Genomic DNA, 19,826 nt, shown 5'->3' with positions numbered 1-19,826 from the left:
AAAAGGAAATAAAATGCCAGTTCATAACTTTCTCGGATCTAAATTCTAAATTAACCAGCGCACATCTTCCGAAGCGATATCCGTCAAATCTTGTCCAACATAATAAACGGTGGTGATCGATCCGGAATTCAACTGGATCAAATCATATTCCATAAAATATCGCATCCGTTTTTTAAATTAAACCCTGTGTACTTTTCGACGCGATTACCGTCCGATCTGAGATTTTCAAGCAGATGGTCATGATTAACTGAGTTATTAACTCAGTTTTATAAATGATCGCCTCCGTTTTTGGAATTAACCTCTGCGTTTATTAGCATGCGATGACCGTATCGATCTATTGGATCTGTCGATCGGATGATCCTGATCTACTTCCAAATTTTTTCATGAATTTATCAATCAACTCGATCTTATAATGTTTCGGGTCCGTTTCTTGTGTTAAGGTGCGTGCGCATTCACCAGCGAACACCATCGATCTTCAAACAAAGACTCCACTAAAGGTTTAATTTCACACACAATTTCCTGGATTTAACAGAGATTCAGCCTATGATTAAAGAATCAAATCACATAATAAAAACCACGCAGAAACCACTTTTAAACACAAAACTCCTTTCTTCATTCATAACAGTATTTACATATATGTTCAAAACATCTCGTGCTCTGATCTATTCACTCCACTACTTAGCTCTCTCTAACTCTCTAACACTGTAACCTCTGTCTTCCACACTCTCCTCGCAGGCTTACATTTATAGCATAATTACATAATTATGGATTATACTAAATCCATGATATTTTCCATAATTCACTCAACTAATTCCTATTCAAGGATCTCGTAATCCCTAAGATCTCTACAAGATTACCCATATCAATTATCCCTGATATTCTCACATAGTTGAGAATATTTCACAACTGAAAACCTCACACATAGATTTCTCACTCAATCTATACAAGATTCTTAAAAATAATTAAAAACATCACCCCCTAAATCAACCAAATGAACAATAATATTCTAAGCAGGATGCTCCTGCATCAGGTTCACCTTCCCCTGTGATACCCCATGATGGTTGACATGTGCGTAGGGGGCGTGGTTGATCTGGGATCAAGGACTGACTTTTGTCAGTGGAGAATGGTATGATCTTATGACTCACTCTCGATCACTTCTTCATTATTACTCCATGGTTCAGTAGAGAAGAATGGTAGAGATAGCACATTACGACAGGATGGCATGATGATGACAGATGGATTGGCAGGTGAAATTCTCCCTAGTTGAGAGGGAGTATTAGAATTGGCAACTAAGGCCAAATTCCACCGTGGGACATCTCATTTGATGGAGATGATAATTGCATTGGATTCCTCCTTTCGAGAGGTCCAAGATTGATATAAAGATCATCTCATTCGAACAAGTAGAATTGTGATTTTGAATTTATTCGCTCACATGTACAAATTGTTCAGGTTGACCTCAGCTTAATGTAGGGTCAAGAACCCCAATGGATGTCTCTTCACCCACAAGAAAGTATATAAATAGAAGAGACCTCACACCTCATTTGGACATCATTCACTCGCACATTCTTCTCTCTCTTCATCAGATTGGTTCGTACAGCTTGGGCATCTTCTCTCTCTCTCTCTCCCATGTGCGGCTAGGAGGACAGATTTTCTGGGCTAAAACAAAACCAAAATTTCAGACTATTGACCAGAGTTGACCGAGGCTGTTTTGACTGAATTTGACTGCGCTTTTAAGGGCAGAATTTCGCTTTCTTGAGGCCGCATTGGTTGGCACAAAAAACGAGAGGTTTGGGGCTGTTTGACCAAGTTTGACCAGAGTTTGTGGGACTGTTTTGGGTTGACTTTGCCCTTTGCTGGAGGCCGAATTAGACTGTCTTTGACTGAGCTTCAATGGAGGTGTTTTGCTGTTGATTTGACCAATGTTGACTTTTTGGTTAGGGCTGACGGTTGACTGCAAAATTTGACAAGGCTGATTTGACTTTGTATTGGACTAGTCTATTTGACTTTTGTACTCTCTCTCTGCTGAACTATTGAATAATAATAAGATTTGATCAAAGGTTTTCCCCACATTGGGGTTTTTCCTTGGCATCCGCCAAATCTGGTGTCCTCTTGTCTTGGCTTGTCTTCTGCATTTGTTTTTATGTTCTATCTACATTTACTGTCAATGTGATTGCTACTAGAAATAATTGGAAATTGTTATTGGGCTGCTAATGAAGTACATTGTGTTAAGCATAGAACATACCATTGTTATCTAAGATTAACAACTCCACTGCCACTATCATTTGCTACTTCCACCCCTACTGCTATTGCTAGTCTGTACTACTGTCTACTACTGCAACTATCTCATATTGTCTCTGCTACACTACAGCTCACTGCTGCACTCTGACTTAGTGAACACTCTACTCACAAGAGCACAAATGATATTATCATAAATAGGATCAGACCACATTCATCACAACTGTAAGGATATTGTCACTGTGATCTGCCTCACTATTTCATGAGTTACTGTTGTATAATAGGTTTTCTAGACAACAAAGGCTACAAGGTCACATTGTTATGACTGTTGTCTCATTACTGTTGTCAACGTTTGTCACATGCAATCAAAATCAGGAGCATTGTTATAATGATCAAGGGTATTGTCCTTTATATGAGGCAACTATATTGTTATCACTACCAATTTTACCATCCAGTCATCAAGAAATCAAGTCAACATATCAATATCCACTTCTGTTATCAAGAAAGCACTAATACTGTCATTGTTATGCAAGAGTAAGGATCACAGTCTCACCCACTTTCAACTTAGTTACACTGTAAAGGAGATAGCGTCGCAGGTGCCAATTAGGGCTTTTGAAACGTATTACAGACTCTAGGTGTAGCAATCACTAACCACATCCTAGATTATTCAACAAACAGAAATGATTACAATTGGTGGTTTCTCATCTTCCATAAAATCACCAGATTAAGCAGATGACCTCGGACTTGACTCTTCTCAATTGTCAGTAAGTAATCCATCTTATCTACAACTTATGTGACCAAAATATGTGCATGAGAACTCCACAAGCGATTGTTGATTTATTCCCTGATGCCATAACCATTTCATCATCACCAGGAAACTATTCGAACAGGTGAATAAATGTTGATTACATTATGCCTTCACACCATTGGATTAGGGCAACAATCACCAATGATTGCAGGTCTGCAAAAATACTCAAATTGTAGATGTATGTCACAGATTTCTCTATTGAGAATATACAGTAATCATGGAATTAGGATCATAGAAAATGATCAAAGAACTACTTCAGGAATGCTCTGATTCGAGGGATGAAACCTCCAGAGATCTTGGGTTGCAAGTTGCTTCAGTAGATCATTTTTGATGCTATACTTGTGCTACAAATTAACCAACACATTTGGTGGTCGCTGAGACAAAAAATCTGCTTTTCTAAACAAGTATTTATGCCCAGAATTGTTACCCTAGATAGGGTCAGAACTTAGGGTTGCCATAGTTCTTCGTCCTCTTCAAATTTTGTGAAAAATAAGTTAAACGAATCTTGCAGGATTAGCATTATTCTGAAATTGAATCAAGATTAATTGCACAGGATTCTCACAAAGAGATCTCGGTTCATTTCAAAGAGATGGCAGTTCTGCAATAAGAGACTTTATGGCCCAACGCAGATCAAATAGGAAATTCGAGCTCCGTCATGATATCTTTGTGAATGTGATGTGACAAAAATGAGCTACAGATGCACCCTGTTAAATATAGTTCTTCAATACAACGAAACCTGCAAGACACATCTCCAGCGAAACCCCAATAAAATCAAGTCAAAAATAACCAGAAATGTCCCAGCGAAACTCATCATTAACTATCTGCAAAGAATAGAAATTCTCTTACTCAGAACTGCTGGTTCATGAGTTAAGAACTCAAGGTTGTAGGTGCTTTAGTTTTAAACAGATCCATACTCAATGCAAAAGAAATCAATGCCAGCAAATTCCAACATATTCGGGTCATCCTCAGATCTGCAAACATCAAATTAAATCCCAACGAAAGATGACTTTCATAGTTTATTTTCAAACAGAGATGTTCTTGATCTTCAAAGAGACTTAGAATTATGATCACATCAGCATCTTTCATCACAAGTTCATGCTCAAGCATCAGTCAAATATGTGACCTGATTATACCATAAAAAGAAACCAAAACAAGTTGTAGGTTGGCCTTAGACATTTCGGATTCTCTGAGGTCCTCTATGAAATCTCTCAACCTTCTAACATTAATCCTGAGCCCTTTGGTTTTCTTGCAACAGAACTGAGGAAACCTCGGCCTTCTGAAGCAGTTGTCTAAGCTTGCTTCGTTTAATTCCTAAAGTTCTTGGTCATCTGTAACTCCCTACGGTAACTTCGGCCTTTGCACTGGTTTTTGTTGAATTTTCTAAGTCTGTCTGTTAGAAAATTAATCGGTATTCCGCTGGTTTATTTTTTCTACTTGTAAATTCTGAACAAGTTATTTAAAACATTTAAATACCAAAATAAACACAATACAGTCACAACATCTATAGATCATCAATTGGAAGAAAACAAACAAACAAGTGACACCGTTATTTTTGGACAAATGGCCCCGGAAAAACCCAATGCGGGAAAAACGGTGCAGCTATTCTCAGGGTTTATTATTATGCAGTATTTCCTTGAGTACAACTGGGTACCTAACCGGCTCACCCAATAGAGAAAAATACACGGTAGCAATACTTCTATATTCGGAAACAGGTATTTAGAAAACCTATCCCACAAAACCCTCTCTGACGACTCCAAAGCTCAGCGTTGGCCCTTCTGGCCTTTGCGTCAGCCCCAGGACCCTCTGCATCAGCCCTCTGAGGCACTGCGCAACCTCTAGGACCCTCTACATCACTCCAGCAGCCTTTGCGTGGATGACGCAGTCCCTCTGGCCTCTACGCTATCACTACTAGGCTCTGCGTGGCCTGAACTGACTGTTGCTCTCGCTCTCCCTACTTATGCGCTGGTCTCTCAGTATTGTCTCTGCCTCTCTGTCTAGTACTCACTGCCCCTCCTGTTGATCACTGATTCACTTTTGCTTAGCAACCCCGCTCTAACAAAATGCATGACTGATCACTCTGGTGTGTTCTCCAACTGACCCTCAAGCCTCTTCTTATACTTTTCTCGTTGGTCCTTCAACGACTAAGATTAAATCTCTAATCAACAACTAAGATTAGATTTGGCTTGAGCCATGACTTTTGGAACCTTCTAACCCAGTTTTATATTAATACCCATTAATATTTTATTTTTCCTAAGTTTAAACTAAAGAACTCCATTAAATATTAATTATTTTAATATCTCCCAAACCGGGTACAATCTATCCAAACCATTTTTGGGTCTTGGAGATCTCATGTGCCTGAGCCTCTCCACCAATTTTCATGGCTAGAGCACATCCAATGCTACCCCAAATCAACACTCCTCTTAGCGAGGATTGTGCTCTAGTAATACTCCACATTGAGCATTACTCTGATTATACAGCATCGGTACCTGTGTTGATGCTAGGCCTCCTTGCCCAACATCCTCTACATTGTTGCGTCCTATACAGCTGCCCATGGCCCTGCCACTGCCACTGTTGCATCCGTACAGCAACTCCCTCTGCATCAATGTTGCTGCTGGTCCATCCTCCCAACACTGCATTTGCATTGCATCCTCCTCTCATCATGTTGCATCGTGCTACCACATTGCAACTCAATTACTGAGAAGTAAGTAACTGATCCACCCAACTTCTCACATCCCTGTTATAGGCTAGAAACACTCACGATGTTGAAGCTCCCTCTGCCGCTAACAAGTGCTCCCTTTACTGACCTCTGCACTACTGCAACAACTCCCTACATCTCGCACCATTGCAACCTCTCTGTGCCATCTTGCACTGTAACAGTCTGCTAGCCCCACGCTGCCCAGGGACTCTTGCACTGTAGCACTCTCTGTCGCTTCATCTGCATCCGTCTCTACCCACATCCGCTAGTCCTACTACTCCTCTCCGGGGTTCCCGTAGCAAGGTATAATCCAAGAGGTTGGGAACTTCAAGGATCCTGCCCCTCATCGCCTAGAGTCCTCCTAACTACAACTCGATGTCTCCCCACTTCTTCTCGAGTGGCACATGAACACTCATGGCACAATTGTCATCCTCCTCGACTTCTTTCTCCGCCTTCGCTGGCGTTGTCTTTGAGTCAGAAGCCTCTCCCTTACTCTTCTTTCTCGGACACTGGTTTGCATAGTGACCCAGTGCCCCACAATGGAAGCACTTGACCTTGGAGAGGTCCTTCTTCTTCCTCTTCTCCTGCTTTCCCGCAGATGCCAGAGTTGCATCCTCTCCCTCTTCCTTCTTGATCCAGACTCCTTTGTTGCTACTTCCCGTCTTGGTTAGCTGTCTGATCTCCCCTTGGCGAAGAGTCGCCCACAGTTCTTCCCAATCTGGAAGACTCGCCCTGCCCAGTATGCTCTGGACAAATGTCTCCCACTCCTCAAAGACTACGTTAAGTGTGGTCCTCACCATCAACTCCTGATCCAGCATGGCCCCTATGGAAGTCAGTTGGTCCTGGATCTCCTTCAACCGACCAAGGAAGAGATCTATCTGCTCCTCCTTTTGCATCTGGTATGACCTTAGCTGATTCTCAAGGAGCATCTTCCTCTGCATGGAAGTATGCTGATACAATGTCTTCAAAGTGTCCCACATCTCCTTTGTTGTTTCCTTCTCGGCAATATGTTGGACCACATGATCCTTAACCCCATCAAGGATGATGCACTTTGCCTTAGCCATTGCCTCCTCGTACCTTTCATTAGCTACCGGGTCAACTGAGATAGCCATTATTCTCAGGGCGAAGCCCTTGATACAATGTCTGTCTAGAATGGACAGGATCCTAGCCTTCCTAACCACAAATTTGGATGCTCCGTCCAACCTATCCTGATCCCTCAGCCCATTCACGGTCATCTCTTTGCTCCTCTGTCGACTCATCCAAGTCTCTATACTTCCCACCTGGAAGTTCTTGATTCGACTCTTGCTAAGTCTCTCTACTTCCCGTCTAGAAGTTCTCGATTCGACTCCTCCGAGTCCCTCTACTTCCCGTTTAGAAGTTCTCTTCTGGACTCCCTCTGAGTCCCGATCTCCCTCCTAGAAATCCTTCTACCAACCGTCAAGTTGCCCCTCTCCAATCGTCTGTGCAATTGCAACACTGATCCGGATTCCTTGGCTAGAAATCCACCTCGGCAGCAATTCCCTCTACCTTGGTTTTGCCCTGTTAAGTACTGTTTTGACCACAGTACCCCACCAGCTTCGCTCCCGCAAACTGCCCACAGCATCCTTCACCCCAGCAACTGAAGGATTGAGCCGCTTGGCTCTGTGCAATCCCAGCACCAGCAAAACAACTCCCTCAGCCAACTGCGTCAACCCTCCTGGGCTCTGGGTGAGCCTGTTTCCACCCTCCTCAGCCTCTGCGCTGGCCTCTCTTAGGCCCAAACTGATGACGCAGTCCCTCTGCGTCAACCCTTCCTCTATCGCTTCTGCAGCGATCAATTATTGTCACTTGGGACAACTGATTCTGCTGCAAATGCTCTGCTTAGTTGATGCCTTCAACTCTCCTGTGATCTACAACCACGCTCTGATACCATGTTGAATTTTCTAAGTTTATCCGTTAGAAAATTAATCTGTATGCTGTTGGTTTATTTCTTCTACTTGTAAATTTTGAATAAGTTATTTAAAACATTTAAATACCGAAATAAACACAATATGGTCACAACATCTACAGATCATCCGCTGAAAGAAAACAAGCACACAAGTGACACCGTTATTTTTGGACAAACGTCCCCGAAAAAACCCAATGCGGGAAAACCGGTGCAGCTATTCTAAGGGTTTATTATTATGCAGTATTTCCTTTAGTACCATTGGGTGCCTAACCGACTCATCCAACAGAGAAAAATACACGGCAGCAATATCTCTATATTCGGAAACAGGTATTCAAAAAACCTGTCCCACGAAACCCTCTCTGGCAACTCTGAAGCTCGGCACTGGCCCTTCTGTCCTCTGCGTTAGCCCCAGGACCCTTTGTGTTAGCCTTCTAAGGCAACGTAAAACCTCTAGGACCCTCTGCGGTCACTCCAGCAGCCTCTGGGACCCTCTTCGTCACTCCAGCAGCCTCTGCATGGATGACAAAGTCCCTCTGGCCTCTGTGTTGTCTCTACTAGGCTCTGCATGTCCTGAACTGACTGTTACTCTCGCTCTCCCTGCTTCTGCACTGGTCTCTCAATACTGTCTCTGCCTCTTTGTCCAATACTCACTGCCTCTCGCTGTTGATCACTGATTCACTTTTGCTTAGCAACCCCTCTAGCAAAATGAATGACTGATCACTCTGGTGTGTTCTCCAACTATCCCTCAAGCCTCTTCTTATACTTTTCTCGATGGTCCTTCAACAGCCGAGATTAAATCTCTAATCAACAGCTAAGATTAGGTTTGGCTTGATCCATGACTTTTGGAACCTTCTAACCCAATTTTATATAAATACCCATTAATATTTTATTTTTTCTAAGTTTAGACTTAGGAACTCCATTAAAAATATTAATTATTAAAACCGAGTACAATCTGTCCAAACCATTTCTGGGTCTTGGAGATCTCATGTGCTTTAGCAGCCTCTCCACCAATTTTCATGGCTAGAGCACATCCGATGCTACCCCAAATCAACAGTTTTGTGGTTTTAAGCTTTGGAATTACTGCAATACACTCAGAGGCCTTTTCGGCCTACTGAAGTTTTTGACCTATTCAAGACCTGAGGCCTTTGTTCCTTTATAAATGAACAAACATTGAGAATTAAGGCTTCAGTCTTATTTCAAAAATCACAGGCAAACCTTTATTAGTTTTGCAAACAATGATATCGAACTAGGCCTACTTTCTCCACAATAGATTTTCGACCTTCTGAGATTAACTAGCACTTCAACCCTTTACAAAAGCAGGCTTCTCTTTTAGGGTTTCTCCTTTCTCCCCAATAGATTTTCAGCCTTCTGAGATTTAACTAGCACTTCAACCCTTTACAAAAACAGGCTTCTCTTTTAGGGTTACTCCTTTACCTTAGCTCTGATACCATGTTGATTTTTCAAGCATCCTCTAAACTGATTTCTCTTAGGTTAATCTTTTCTTACAACCATATTCATCATAAAGCAATTACACAGAGTATGTCAACAGTAAAACAAAATTCCAATAGGATCATAAAGAGACGGCCAAACAAGAACGCAAGAATTTTACCCTGGGAAAACCCACTTGGGGAAAAACCTAGCAACCTTTTCCTTGGAGAAATTATTCAAGTCAACAAAGATACATCTAATTTAAACATAAAATCAAACTAACAGACTTGGTCAAACTGCTCACAAGACAAGTCAATATGTTGTTTAACAAATTTATCCTAGTCTTCTATAGAAGCAATGAACTTTGGCCTTCTTCTTCTCTCAAGAAAAACTCGATTGTGCTCCTCAGATAAACCCAGAAACTCTACCACGGATTCATTCTTTATTTGCCTCGGATAAATCTTTGCTTGCTCCAGATTTAACTTCTTCTCTACCTCAAATCCGACTTCTTCTTTACCTCAGATTCATCTTCTTTGCTTGCCTCAGAAAGACTGAGTTGCTTGCTCTTGGAGGAGGACAAAATGATGTGTATATACAGCAATGTTGCGAAAACCGTTATCGAGATAATATCAACGAGGGGAAAAAATCGGAAAAAAATTGGAAAAATCGTAAAAATCGGGAAATAATCGTAAAATACAAAAATATTCATTTTTTTTCAATTTTTTTAATATCTAAAGCATCTACAACATAAAAGAAATACATTGACACATAAATATGATAAAAGAACTAATATATAAGATGTGCAATATCATTTCTAGTGCTACATCACACATAACAGAGAATCATGTCCTGAATAGTCAGTCCTAACTCCTGAGTCCCAACTCAGCCTCGAAATATCAACAAAAAATATAATAATATATCTCATATCATGAGTCATAATGTCATATACACTGAAATGAACCAAATAACTAATACTATTGATTTCCTCTGCCCCTCTTGCGAGAAAATGCAATAGCTTTCCCTCTAGATGTAGATGCTAGTGGAGTTGGCAGTGGACTCTGCTGTGCTCTAGAAGCTGAAGAACTAGGAGCTACAGGAGGTAGACCACACCCTCTACTAGTGATAGGGGTAGCCTGGGTAGGTTGTGTCACCTCCTCCTCATCATCATCAAAAAAAATAGGCAAAATTTGAACAAAACAAAAAAATTCAAGATTTTTTCCCAAAAAATCGGGATTTAATCCCGATTTTTTCAAAATGAAAAAATCGCTGAATTAATCATGCAATATTATCAGGAAAATGAAAAAATCGCGATTTTTTGATGTTATCGCAATAAAATCACAATTTTCGCAACACTTATATACAGCGCCTTGAGAGGCCAAATGGGTGTGACAAAAGGGGCAGGCGAACCTGACTTCTTAGAGGGCTGACTTTAAGTTTTGAGGCCAAGAAAGTCAATATTATAAATTCAAAATTTCTCATTTAAAAACCGGCATGAAGAACATGTCACATATTTTCTCTTTTGACAATAGCATAAAGAACATGCTTCATATTTATCATTATAAATACATCAAGGACTAAAATATTAATTATGAAGAATGACCATAGCTACAAAATCAAACACTCAACAAAGAAAGATGAAGACAGAGATCGGCTAGGCTGGAATCTTTCACCACCAAAACCAATTAGAAACCAAGGATCTTAAAACTCTTTCTAGTCCAAGAGCCTTAGCCCCAAGATCAAGAAGAAAGATAATCCATGATAATCATAATGAATCCCATCCCTTCCTTATATAATTTCTCCTTGGGGCTTTTCAAGTTTTCCCTCCTAAATTCAAATTTGAGTGACTTGCAAGTTTCCCTCCATTTTCCTCAATTCAATTTTATTGCCTAATGCTACTTTAGTAATATTAAATACTAATTCTACCCTTTGACTATAGCCTACGGGGTTGGATAAGCTACTACGTTCTTCCTTGGGCAGTTAACTTGAAGAGGTCACACATTAAGCATGGAAGTTGTACTAGCACATAGCATAGACATGGGCTTCCACACCAATGACTAGGTTGGCAAAAGGTTTACCATTACTAGTGGAAGGGACTAAAAAAGGGTCTTGGCAAAAGGTTTACCATTACTAGTGGAAGGGACTAAAAAAGGGCCTTCCCATAGCAATGGTAGAATACTAGCAAACGGATTACTCATACTAAGGTGCACAGCTCCTTCTCCCAATCTAAAAAGGATCCATGGTGCTACCCTTAGAGATTTCAGAGAGTAAGGTCATAGGCAACTTGGCCCTTGTCATCTCATACGCCCAGCTCAAGCATGACATTTGAGTCAATAGTACATTGGGTGGTGAAAATATATGAACCCTTCACAACCATTTTGCAAGCTTTGAATTATGTAAAGATAACTATATTTTTAAACTTTTCATGTTGGTTATTATATACGATGAAAGTATGTGCACTCGCTTCCAATTTTGAAAGGTGTTCCATGCTTAATTATGATTTTGCATATAATATTTGTTGACAAACTACATAATTTGGCATGGGTGTAGGATGAATTAAGTTGAATACTGAAAGTATTGGGGCATATTGAAGAGAATTCAAATTACCTCATTATCCTACTGGAAAATAGCTGTGCTACAAGAGAATAATCACACTATGGAATGAACAACCAAGTCAAGTTGCAAAGGAAATGCTACAGACCATATGAGGCAACTTGGCCGCCACCACAAAAATTAGCCTGCTTACACAAGCATGTCAGCCCATGATGGGCAAACACATCTCTAGAAGGATTTAAACCTTGGTGAGGAGAATAGAAAAACCCCTGCTTTACCAACCAACCAAGCCCCTATTTACAATACCACATTTGTTATTTGTGTACATGGGCCAACGTGTCAATATCAGTTAATATTTTTGCTGAGAGAGACTTAAAAAGGCATCTCATATTGTGTATATTGTACATATGGAGTAAGTCACAGGACTTTGTAAAGCTTCTAGTAAGAATTCAAGGCCAGGGCCCCACCAGTGAATATAATTACCTTACTGAGGTATATTTTTATTTTCCCTATGTTGAACATGAAGCCATGATGTAAGCATGATGTAATCTCAAAAACTAAGCGAATATAAAAAATGGAAATGGTCGCCATTGAAGTGAAAGAGGCGCTACAACATAGCAAATGGCAAGAGAAAGGGAAGAGAGACAGAGCTAAAAGCATGTGGCACTTACCCAACTTATCCTTTATGATTGGTAGAAGGTAGCATTATCACATAAAGCCTTTAAAAACATTTGTAATCTGGATCAACATTGCAAATATTGTTTCAAAGATTATATTGCCAAGGGTCCAGGAAAAAATTAACAGAAATATCAAGGAATATATTAGCAAGCATAAACTTGGACCTAAAAAACTCAGAAATAATGGTAAAACTCAACAAAACTCAGAAAATATGGGAGAAACAAAGATAGTTGCAACACTGATTTGGCCACCTTACTCCCATGCACATCATTACCTCACGTGCCCTTCTCCACCTATATATACCTCCTTCTAAGACTATGGGAGGGTTCTTTTGTTGGTTCTTGAATGATCATTTGGCAATATTGTTGTTGTTCATCATACTTTTGGTTGGCTACTTTGCAAGCTTGGGGAGTGAAGGGGAATATGTTGCTGATTTATGGCGGAAATCATGTGCATGACTTCTACATGTGGGAGGCTAGACCAATGTTATCAGAAACAGACCGGAACCAACAATACCAACCAGTGCAACCAATACCAGGACCATAACAATCCAGTTCAGGGTTCAAAACCAAAGATGGCCAGTTCCCTAAAGTGTCGTATGACTGCTTCTAGGGACCACTTTAACTCAAATTTTAAAAATAATAATAATAATAAAAGTAAAAGCCACTAGCCACCAGCAATTGACAATGAAGACCTATCTTGGATGGTCTTGGACACACTTCCACAGCCAGAGAATCTAAATGGGTACGTTAGGAAAATAAAGCTAGATTCCCATTTTAGAGTCTAGAGGATGTAGAGGATGAGAATTCAAATGATCCTATCATATGATAAGATTGTAGAGCACAGACTATAGTTATTAATTTAGTAATTTAGTACTATGCTTACTTTTGGAGTCAGAGGCCATTTATAGCCTCTTTGTTGATATATTTTTGGTTCAGAGATGGATTGCACTCAGTACTATTTTGGTTATGCACCCTTGCGGCCTAAACTACTGCTGATGGGAATTCTGAGCTGAGTGGAAATCTAATGAGCATGGAATCCATATTAGCTTATATCCTATTGAAAGACTTCATGTACAAATTTGTGGGCTGGAAGAGGGTCTGCCCATACCAATGAGTAGGCCTTGCAAAGGGTTTTCCCATACAAGTGGCAGAAACCTGGCAGAGGAATTCATACTCCCTATCTAGTTTGGATCCTAGAGCACCGTGTTTAGGGATTTCAGAGAGTAAGCCTGTAGGCACTCTCTTCTTCTCATCTCATAGCCCAAATCGGGCATGGCTATCAATTGAATATCTATGCCTATGCAGTAAATGCTCCCTTGGTAGCCATTTTGAAAGTTCAAAATTTGGTAGTATCTTTCTGATAATGTTGGTTATTCTATATGATGATGTGTTTATAATTCCAATTTTGAAAGTTGTTCCACACTTAGTTATGGTTTTGCATATAGCATCTGTTGTTAGACTGCATATTCTTGGTCATTTGGCATGGTTGTATGGTAAGTTATCTGTGTTCTAAAAGTGTTGGGGAAAACTGAGATGAATTAACCCCACCGTCCAGTTAAGGAGACAAGATAGGTGACACACAGGCTATGTTGAAATCGAGGATCTAGTTCTCAATTATATTTTTAACTGAATATGGTGTGCAAATAAAGTTGTTCTAAATTTTTAAAATGCAAGGGGAGAAAATGTTGGCATTATGGCTCAAGTGTTGTCCTTGATGGCAACTCATACAGATGACAGATCATAGTGCAACAGGTCAGTAGCAAAGATTGATGATCAGCCTACAAAGAATGAAGAAAATAAGAAGTTCGCAGGTGCGCCGATCAATAGGTGCGATCATAGGCAGGATCCGCAGGAACATCATTCAGAAGGTGCGAACATGTTCGCAGGTTCATAGTTCAAAAGGTGCAGACCCCAGTTCACACACTTTCATGCAGAGAAAAACGTACGCACGTGGGAAATCTTATGGTTGGTCCATGGTATTAGTCCGACAGTTTTTGATCCTATGGTTTTGGTCCGTGGTATTGCATCCAAAAGAGTTGAACCCAAGTATTGGATCCTTGGTATTGTTTCTCAATGGTTTTGGTCCATGGTTTGAGAAAGGCCTAGACTATAAAAAGGGGAAGGAGATCATTTGGAGGATATACTCATGGGTTGAATATCTTAAGGTGAGCAAGATCTGAAATACTTGTGATCAGTTGGTGAGTGATAGCTAGATCTGAATCAAGGAGAAACCTGAGTATTATAGACAAATCGACTGATGGGTCGAGATCTCCTTGGTGCATGATCAGATCTGTAGATCTGATAGTCTGGGGTATGCTTGAAGACTGATAAATTATCTATACCCGGAGGTACGCAGTCCAGACACTGTGCAGGTGCGGAGGTGCGCAGGCGAGCCACAGCAGCAGGTGCGGATACTCATAGATCAGAAGACTGTGCAGGTGCGGAGGTGCGCAGGCAAGCCGCAACAGCAGGTGCGGATACTCGCAGATCAGAAGACTGTGCAGGTGCGGGGGTGCGCAGGCAAACCACAGCAGCTGATGCGAAGGTGCGCAGTCGAGCCGGAGGCATAGGTGCGGTGATACGCAGGCTCAACACGGAGAAAGTGCGGATACCCGCATGCTTCCTATTGGTGAAGTTGCGGACTTCTCAGAAGATATGTTTTAGCTGATTTTGTCTATTACTGTTGTGTTCAGGGTTCTGAATTAATGTCTGGTTACTGGTACTATGTTCTGATAACAGCATTCTGAGAAGTGATTGATTGATTGATTATGTTTAGCTTCAGTATTGATGGATGAGATCTATAATGGATCAGGTTCATAATGACTTATCTTTATGAGATCTGATGGACTAGATCTGATTGCTAACACACATATTATCCTTGTATATGTAATGATCTGGTGATTGGGTGATTCAGAAGATTGATTGATTATGTGCTTCAATGATATTGATGGGTCCAGTATGAAAATTGGATGAAACGTGGCCTTCAGATTATGTGTTGTGCTTCAGGAGTATCCAGTCTGAAAATGTATGAAACGTGGTACCCGAAGGAGAGAAGATTGTAGGCTGGCGCCTACGTACTAGTATCTTAGCTAGTACAAAAGCAAAGGGGGTGGTAGCTCCCTTCCAGTAGTAGTTGGAAAACTTTGGAGCATGTCAGCAGGTTGCAGCCTGCGTATTAGTACAAGAGCTAAGGGGGTTGTAGCTCCCTTCCAGGAGAGTCTGGAAAACGAGAGAGGGTTGTAGCCTTCTGCAGGTAGAAGCCTGTGTACTGGTATAAGTCTGCACCAGTACAAAATATTGTAAAAGGAAGTTTCTTATTAAAAGAAGATAGAGACGACTTGCAGCAGGTGGTTTTCACCCACATTGGGTTTCCACCTTATATCTTGGTGTTCATGTGTGCTTCTTGTGTGTGATGATCTGTTCTGTTTTACTGCTTCGGTTTACTATTCATATGGTTAATAATGTTCCAATGCACTCATTAAGGATCAACTAACTGAATCATAAGTACACTGGATATACACTGATTGCATTAATCATTGTTGTGGAAGTAGCATATATGAATCTGAATATGGAAATGAAAAAGTTTTATTGATTTGATAATATTGATTCACCCCCCCCCCCCCAGTATTATTTCCAACAGAAAATGCATGCCTAACCAATATAACTAGAACCTTTAAATAGAACAGAAACGGAAAATGGCCAGATGGTATTTGTATATGGAAAAACTCCACCAAAAGTGGATAGAGATATTCCATTTTCCATAGGTATAATGGAAGCAAACAGGGTTAAACTAAATCTAGCACTCAAAGTTTATAGGTGAATTTCCACAAAAGGAGTCAGCTTATAATGAATGATTCATCAAGTGCACAATAGTAATGGTATAGGCAACTGCAACTATTCACATTGACATTGCAAACATGTTAAATAATTTTTGACATAAACTTCTAACTGCATGATCCCTATTGATCTTAAGAGCTATAACAGGACTCATCAAGTTTTGGTGAGTCAACTTGACATTTTGGTTACCTGAGTTGAAGCATTTGGTCAGCTGAGTTAAAATGTTTGGTCGAACTTGGCTTATCAGAATACCATATAACAAAGTTATGGCTGTTTCCAAACATACATTTTTATCAAATTTGACACAACTAGGCTATGCAACATCTAACCAAGTCAGCAATCTGTAGCATGTAACCATTATAGTTATATGGCCTCCTGTTACCAAAACAGGATAAAGCTTTAAGTTTCATAGTGAAGGGTGATTTCATAGGGAACAAAACAATTTCGGATTGGTCTGCTTTTTCCTGGAAATAATACTTGTCCTCATCTGTCCATTTTTTTTTTAGTACTACTGTACTATGAATCTGTGTTAATCTGCAATACAAAATTTGAACAGGTTACGGTGAAACTTTTTGCCTTCTTTTCCATGCCAGTGTTCCCTGAAAAAAACAAGAGTATCAGAGCTTTCTCTGGTTCTGTGACATTGTAAGACCAGAATCTACACTTTAAAAGGGGTACGGACAACTTGTGGAGAGCATCAAACCCAATAAGAAGCCATGGCAGTGATAAAACGCCCTAGAAACCAAGACAAATGCCAAATCAAGGTGAGGAAGTCAATGTTGTTACTTCAGAAAGATACAGCCAAAGGCATGTGCTGGTCGAAGGTAAGTCCCCGCCATTATGGATAATTTCTTGCATGCAATGATGACGAAGATAATCAAAGGAAAAACAAAATTGTTTAAGCCATGCACTATAGGGACCAATATGCAAAGTAGGTGTGCCATTACTTTAAGATGGATGAATTGCTCGTAGAAGATTAGCCTTCATTGCGGATATGTCCGCTGACATTCCTATAAATGCAAGTTCAAGTGCATGCTTTTCATTGTGGCTTGCAAGATGCAGATCTGAGACAACTTTAACACGACCCTTCTGAAAAGGTAATTGTGGATTCACATTCACATGACAACCATGAACTAGAATAGAAAGCAAATCTGTCTAAACCTAGACATATCATCGTCATCAATATTGAGCTGACAGTATCATTACTGGAACAAAAATCACTTAAGAATAAGAAGCTGACTCACATCATTGACGTCATCCTCTGCAATTGAATCTGTGGATTCAGAAGGAAACACATTATCTCTTGAATCGTGAGAATGAGATTCCCCTGAGACTTCAGTCTTTGTTACAGGAATAATAGTATCGGTATTGCAATTTGAGTTCTCCATACTCGAATATAGTGAAGATAAGTGTGTTGTATTAGTGTGCAGAAACTTCTCTCTTGTATTATTGCTTGCAAATGAGGTGGTTCCTTCTAATGTTTTACGAGTAAAGTTGAAATTGAATCCGTATCGCAGCTTTCAATCAGAATAGAAACTGAATCTGTGCCCACTTGCTAAACAGTTGATATGTTGGGTCCTAGAAAGAGAACCTGTCAATTCAAATTATCTGAATTAGAGTCTCTCCTTGCAATTGCAATAAACAATCACAACATAGAGATGACAACTCAGAAGTCAGTGAAAAGAATAAAAATGGCAGTGGCAGCAGTACCACCATAAAGTTGATGAAATAAATTGTTTAGACTCAGAGACAGACACCTTAACAAAGTGCACTATGAATCTGAGGTCCTGCCAGATTTTACACAGGCTAGTCCATCATCCCTGAACAGGGAAGGAAAGGACATAATGAGATTTTACAGTCGGAAAATTACTTAAAGGGGCCTCAGGATAGGCATCTCTACGTGTTATTATTGTTGTTTTTTATTCACAAGCGCTCAAGCCACACAGGGGAGGAGGGAAAGGCTGATCAGACAAACGTGATTATCCTGCAACCTATCAATCAGCGGTTTAATTAGGGGGGCACTACATTTGAGGACATTGCCGTCGTTTTAAAGATAATTGTACATTGGGGTTTACATGCTGCGGCCGACCAATCTGCACAACCAATGTGGAAAGTGGGCACTACTCAGCTGAACAAGTTAACAAGGATTGTACTTTTAACTTAACAAGGTGCAGTGAAAATTGTGAAACCCCACCGGAAATAATGTTAGCTAGCTAATGTCGCAATGCAAAGTAGTGGCCATTATTTCGATTACAACCAGAACTAGAACTTGAACTAGTTTTATGCGTACAAGATTACGGAGAGAGGCAGAATTCCAATGCTAAATCCAATTAAGAATTCATTTCCACTTCCAATGATTAGGCCAAGAGAGCGGGTAAGAAGGGGCAGACGCAGCAGTTGACGGTTGCAGAAAACGACCCTTTCTTTGTTTCTTTCTTTCTTGATTAATTGATTGATAACGCATTCATTAAAACCCTACGAAAGAAACATACATCTTCAAAACCCAAAAATATTAGAGCTACCCAACCTCGTAATGCCTTTATCAGCACCAACCCTAAACACTCACAGAAACCATAATCCACCCCCTTTAAGATACCGTTGATATTCATTAGCATGAGCAAAACAAACATCCATCATCGAAGCCCGCATTTTCAAACAACTCCAATGTGTTTGCCTTGCACTGGAATTAGAAATAGAATTTATAAAACTTGAGAGCAGTAATGTTAGTACTCGCCAGTCGTTCGTTCGACCCTGTAAAACGCCCAATCTTCCATCTTTCTCATCCCTTCTATTGCAACAGTAAAAGCTCCTGCCACTGCCACCGTCGCCCTTGCAAGAAATTATATAGTAACAACAATAAGAAGAAGAAAGCCAGCATTGCTGCTCATCTACATCTGTGCCAATGCCGTTTGAGACTGAAATTCTTCTTCTTCCTCATTTCGTGAATTGAATTTATGATCCCAACTCTTAATAGTCATGTTTGAACCCAAAATTTGAAGGCCATCCCCCTCTCTCCCTGGTGCTGGAGGGCACAGAGGTTGCGTTTTGTGTCCGTACAAATTGTTATTGCTCTTTCCTCCTACTACTAAAAATAATAATTTGTTACATGCCATCATTCATCTTTCCACGTATGTATCAGCTCCATCTTCCAAGGGTTTCGTGTGAATGGGGCGGGGCAAGCGAAAAAAATCATGTTGTGCAGAGGCGCGAGGGAATTAATATGACCCTGATGCCGCGATTGTCGATCTGATTTGGTAGTACATTGTCCTCCTCCTAAGGTCATGGTCACGTGCCATACGCCCAAGGACACCCATCCGGTTGGATGGATGCCTCATGTCCTCTCAGTACAGCTGGAAATTAATATCTGCTCTGTAATTTAGATAAATAATTTTATATATGACATTAACTGCTAAAACAATATACAACTCTTTTATTTCCACCATTTCGTCTTCGTCACATAACAAAAGTTCAAACCGATGTGATGTTTGTCTTTTTCAAAATAATTCAGTTAACTGTAATTTACCAAAATTAAAATTAAAGGTTATCTACTAAGTAAATAAGTAAAATTAAATGCCATGCCAATGGAAAATGCGTAAAATTAAATGTCATGCCAATGGAAAAAGCGTATGATGAGTCACTGGGCCAAATCATAAAGAAGGGTGATCT

At 40.3% G+C, this 19,826-nt stretch overlaps 1 protein-coding gene across 4 annotated transcripts in view; it reads right to left on the bottom strand.

Annotated features, from left to right (window-relative positions):
• Positions 1-19,368, bottom strand: part of LOC149141746 (uncharacterized) — a 132,617-nt gene extending 113,249 nt beyond the window's left edge. The window contains exons 1-2 of one of the 4 annotated variants that reach the window (XM_089448301.1): positions 18,891-19,368; positions 17,405-17,751 (exon numbers count right to left, since the gene is read on the bottom strand). In XM_089448301.1, coding sequence (XP_089304427.1) covers positions 17,405-17,548 — 144 coding nt within the window. In that variant the 5' untranslated portion in view covers positions 17,549-17,751; positions 18,891-19,368. Of the gene's footprint in view, positions 1-17,404; positions 17,752-18,687; positions 18,710-18,890 lie in introns of those variants that run through there. The other 3 variants (XM_089448300.1, XM_089448302.1, XM_089448303.1) reach the window with 3 other exon arrangements.
• Between the last annotated feature and the right edge of the window lie 458 nt (positions 19,369-19,826).

This window comes from Pinus tabuliformis, chromosome X, assembly GCF_031772625.1.
Source record: "Pinus tabuliformis cultivar Carrire ecotype Pingquan chromosome X, CPIR1, whole genome shotgun sequence".
Lineage (NCBI taxonomy): Eukaryota > Viridiplantae > Streptophyta > Pinopsida > Pinales > Pinaceae > Pinus > Pinus tabuliformis.
Note: the sequence above shows the minus strand (reverse complement) of the source record. Positions and strands in the feature narration are given on the sequence as shown.